Genomic DNA, 4,733 nt, shown 5'->3' on the forward strand with positions numbered 1-4,733 from the left:
ATTATTTTTATGATTGGTTAAAATTAATTAGAAATCACCATTTTTTATAAGTTTTACTTTTCAATTTAATGATTTTTCTTCTGCTTTATATTAAATAAAAAATAAATTCTTTAAAAATTAATAAATTTTAATAAATTCTAATTAATCAGAGACACTTATAAATTGTGTTAGATTACCACTGACATTTCTCATACTAGTACTTCCTCTGTGTCCTACTTACAAGATATTTTTTAAAATTTTATTTGTTTCTTTATAAGATTCTTTTTAAATTTGTAGATATATTAATTAATTATTTTTTATATACTTTTATTTAATTATTTTTTCTTTAAACATTAATAAGAAATAAGTAAGTAGATAGAAAAAAAAAACAATTTCAAAATTAATATATAAATAATTGATAAAATGAATGTAATAATTATTTAAAAAAATAAATTAATTAAAAATTCTTATAATTAGGATGGGAGAGACTACTATTATGAGAGGATAATTCTGAAGTTTTGTAAGTGAGTACGTAGACAATGACGACATGGCTAATAAAAAGGTTAGAGAGGGGGACAGGGTGAGAGAAAGTTGTTGTAATAGCCAATGTTCACTCATCTCGAGCCACGCATGCTCTTAACCACAAAGTTAGAAAGCTAAGCCGTGTGAGTGCGGCTTAATTAGGGGCATAACATAGAAGTGAGAGGCCAATTGGACAACAGAAATTGCTTACATGTCCCAAATCCAGAGGCTAACCGCTCTACATTGTTTATTAAGGTCGAGGTGGTCTGCTTTGGGATCACAACCCATGCCTCTTTGTTTATTTTGTTTTTTTAATAAAGATATGCGTCTCAGTTGGTGGCATCTATTCTCTTCTCAGTTCTCACACACCATTATGAATTTTTTACCTTTTCTTCTTTGTAAATCTCTTATTTAGGAAACTCTAATTAACTTTCCTTTATACACAAACAATAAAGACTTTAGAAAACCATTTTGCATTCATTAATCATTCAACCTTCTCTTTTCAAAACTTAAAGCAGAACAGCTCAAAAAATAAAAAAATATCGTTAATTTTTTCATACTTGTTTCAAGTTCGACATTTTTTTTAACAACCACTTACATTTTCTTTTTCTCCTCTCCTCCCTATTTTTTTTAATCATATGAATATTATTACTATTATCTCTTTCTTAAACTTCTAAATATACACAAAGGGCGTGAATTTTTTATTATAGGAACTGAGTTATATTATTTTCAACTGGGCTTGTTTAGTAATACAAGTGAAATGATTAATTTTAAATCACTATATTAATGGTAAGGGTTAAACATATTCTTTTTATAAATTATTTTAATACATTATTTTTTATTTAACAGCTTCAATACATTATTATTTAATAATATTATTATAAAAAGTTCATTAAATAAAAGTAAAAAAATATTAAATAAAATCCAACGTACTCAAGTCATATAATAATAAAATTTATATAAAAATTATTTATTAATAAAAAAATATATATATTGAAATGTGTGTTGCTAAATGTAGAAAATAAGTTTTAAGATTATATATATATACTCAGTACCTTTGCATGCGGATGTGGCCAATTGCGGATTACATATATGCGAGAAGAAATATATCCAGGGACCAGGTATTTTAATAATTCAAAATTTAGATGAAATAAAAAAAAGTCACCCACTTTTTTTATATAAAAAAAACGAAAACATATGTATGGGGAATTTTATATTTCCATCACATTCAAAATTTATGGATGCATTATTGATCAAACGAAGGGGGAAAGTATAACTTTTTTTAAAAAAAAATTGTAAGAAGGAAAATATAATATAATTTATAGATTATAAGTACGTATATTCATATTATCACCACGTGAAATTGTCCATTGTGTATCTAAAAATATATAATAAAAAGTTAAAAACAATTTTTATTACATAAAATATAAAAGTTATTTAACATTTAAGTTTTAAAAACAACTTAAAATATTTAATTTAATACTTTTCTTCGTAGCATATATTCGTATATACACAATGAAAACCACTTATTATATGCCAAGTACGTATATCTTATGATCTAATATTGTGATGCGTCCGTACGTATTTTATTTGCTGGTGTGTCTTTATTCTTTACTTGAGTCTTGACAACTATTAAACAATAAACAGTAAAAAGAGAATGGCACTGATCTGCAAATTTCTGCAAAACATAGGGCATTTCGTAGAGTACATTATTATTCCACATCCCCGAACACAAATTAAGTGGACAGGCATCATTTTCCCTATAAATATGCGGAAGGTCTATGTTGTCTCTCCAAAAACACATCGTCCTTTTAAGAAGGAGAACATTAACATCACACTGGTTTTGCGATCAAAGAGATCGAAGCCAGTGAAGAGCGAGCGAGAGAGCTAGGAACGTAACATAACATACCACAATGAATCATCGACCACCTTTCCAAGACCACATGATGCTCATGTCTCAGTTATTCCCTGCTGATGCATACACTCAAATTATTTCTCAACAAGGTTAGCAATTAGAATACCTAGCTACATGCTCAAACTCAAAAACGTTACTCTTGTGTTGTATTCATCAAAGTTTTCTTTATAAAATAAATTGGAAGAGCTTCAGCTAGCTATATACCTTTGTTTTTAACTTTTTCATGTGTATCATTATTTTTCAGGAGAGACTAATAAGAAGCCAAGACGCCGTCGTAACAAGAAGAACAAAGGAGGAGAAAACGGTGCCTCGGAAGCCAACAAGAAGAGGAAGCTTAGTGAGGTGCAAGTTAATTTACTTGAACAAAACTTTGGAAATGAACGCAAACTTGAGTCCGAAAGAAAGGATAGGCTGGCAATGGAGCTTGGTTTGGACCCTCGACAAGTTGCTGTGTGGTTTCAAAACAGAAGAGCCCGTTGGAAGAACAAAAAGTTGGAAGAAGAGTACTCCAGCCTTAAAAAAAATCATGAAGCCACCTTGCTTGAGAAATGTTGCCTGGAGAGTGAGGTATACCTCTTTTTCTTTTCATATATTTTTTCATTAACAAATATTAATGGTTAAATTTATTTGTTTTTTTTCCTGTGAGATTAAACTCAACCATTTTTTTTCCTTCTTTTTTAACTATTCAACTCAATCTTATATCTCAAATTAAGTTTATTTTTTGGTTTTCCTAGAAATTAAATTATTCTGAGAAATTAACTATATTTAACGAGCGAGAGCCATTTCATTGGCCCATATTAGTTCTTGTGCTTAGGAAACTTTTTGGGTAGAAAAAAAACAGTACTAAGAGTTTGACTTTATGGCCTAATCTTGTGGAAACTGAAAGCGCAAGTGGAGGTAGTACGCTGCCTAGAGAATAGAGAATCTGAAGTTGAAAGTTGAAACTCCTTTGTTTCCCATCAATTACTTACTTTATATCCAATTAAGCACTGCACAGTTTACTCTCAACGGTTGTGTGTCATTTTCTTTTGCTCATAACAGAAACGTCAATTTCTGGCTAGCATGTCACCACGTTACTTCTGTGGTGGCCATGCTAATTTTTAATTCTCTATTGTTTTCTTTATCTCTGTAAGTCGTTGCTTTACTTATTTGTTTATAAATTTTCTGTGAGTAGTTTAATTAATCCCGTAAATGTTGAAACGCATGCAACCGGTTCTTCAGGGCAAAGCAAGAGAGAAAAAAAAAAGTAAAGAAAAGTGGAAACTAAGACCCACCATATGAACGTGCAGAGAGGAGCTCTGGGCTCGAAGAAACCCAAGTGACACTTGAGTTCTCAGCCATAGATAAGTCATGTGGAAAAAAAATTCAACAAAAAATAATTAAAAAAAAAAAAACGGGAAAACCACTAACAAAAGGAACAGCAATCTGCCACCTTAGTAGACAACAAAAGGCACTGTTTCTTCCATTTGTTCGATAAGTTCCGTACAATATTATTAGGATAGGTCACGTTGGGCCTGCTCAAGGCCCACTTGTGAAGAAGACACGTAACATGTGTTCCCACGTGAAATGCCATTAGCCTCTGATCAATACCTATCAAGTGTGTCTCTATTTAGATATATTCCCTTAACACCCCTTTAAGCTTTATCTTTGGTTAGATAGATATTATCATAAATATATATTAACTTCTTCATTCCATATTGGCACCTTTGCTTTACAGGTGTTGAAGCTCAAAGAGCAACTTTCTGAGGCAGAGAAAGAGATTCAGAGGCTGCTAGAGAGTGCCGAGAGAGTCCCAAGCAACAGTTCTAGTTCGTCACAGTCACAATCAATGGAAGCGGTGGACCCACCATTCTTTGGGGAATTTGGAGTTGATGGATATGAGGATGATGTGTTTTACGTGCCTGAGACCCATTACATCAACGGCATGGAATGGATTAATCTGTATATGTAAAACTACCAATAGGAATTTAGAATTTTGTAGATAATGTGAATGGTCCAATGTATATTAATTGTTCCTAGCTAGCTAGGTAGCTAAGTGTGTTTGTTTCACTATGGTTTGGAAATTGGAAAGTATCCATTAACATAATAATTTGCAATTTGACCCGAAATGGTAGTAGTATCTTCGTTTGTGTGCAATGTCAGCTTATGTCAGCTATGAAGACCAATAGTGTGCCGTGTGTTTCTTAATTTTACAACAAAATAATATTGAGCTCACCAATGCTAGCTTTCATTGTTTTTTAGGGGGGAGAAATCAATACCAATATAAAATCAAAGAATAAAGACAAACTATATTCGTCGTTAGATAGCCGGGGCATAT

At 31.3% G+C, this 4,733-nt stretch overlaps 1 protein-coding gene across 1 annotated transcript; it reads left to right on the forward strand.

Annotated features, from left to right (window-relative positions):
* The first annotated feature begins 2,284 nt into the window (after nt 1-2,284).
* LOC100810736 (homeobox-leucine zipper protein ATHB-40) lies at nt 2,285-4,524 on the forward strand. The gene is made up of 3 exons (XM_003537520.5): nt 2,285-2,505; nt 2,661-2,983; nt 4,134-4,524. The coding sequence occupies exons 1-3, from the start codon at nt 2,415-2,417 to the stop codon at nt 4,365-4,367; spliced, it is 648 nt and encodes a 215-aa protein (XP_003537568.1). The 5' UTR covers nt 2,285-2,414; the 3' UTR covers nt 4,368-4,524.
* The last annotated feature ends 209 nt before the right edge of the window (nt 4,525-4,733 follow it).

Source organism: Glycine max, chromosome 11 (genome assembly GCF_000004515.6).
Source record: "Glycine max cultivar Williams 82 chromosome 11, Glycine_max_v4.0, whole genome shotgun sequence".
NCBI lineage: Eukaryota > Viridiplantae > Streptophyta > Magnoliopsida > Fabales > Fabaceae > Glycine > Glycine max.

Coding starts and splice junctions, on each gene's coding strand:
- LOC100810736 (XM_003537520.5), top strand. CDS start 2,415: ATGAATCATCGACCACCTTTCCAAGACCACATGATGCTCATGTCTCAG. Junction 2,506..2,660: donor TCAAATTATTTCTCAACAAG/GTTAGCAATTAG, acceptor ATTATTTTTCAG/GAGAGACTAATAAGAAGCCA. Junction 2,984..4,133: donor AATGTTGCCTGGAGAGTGAG/GTATACCTCTTT, acceptor TTTGCTTTACAG/GTGTTGAAGCTCAAAGAGCA.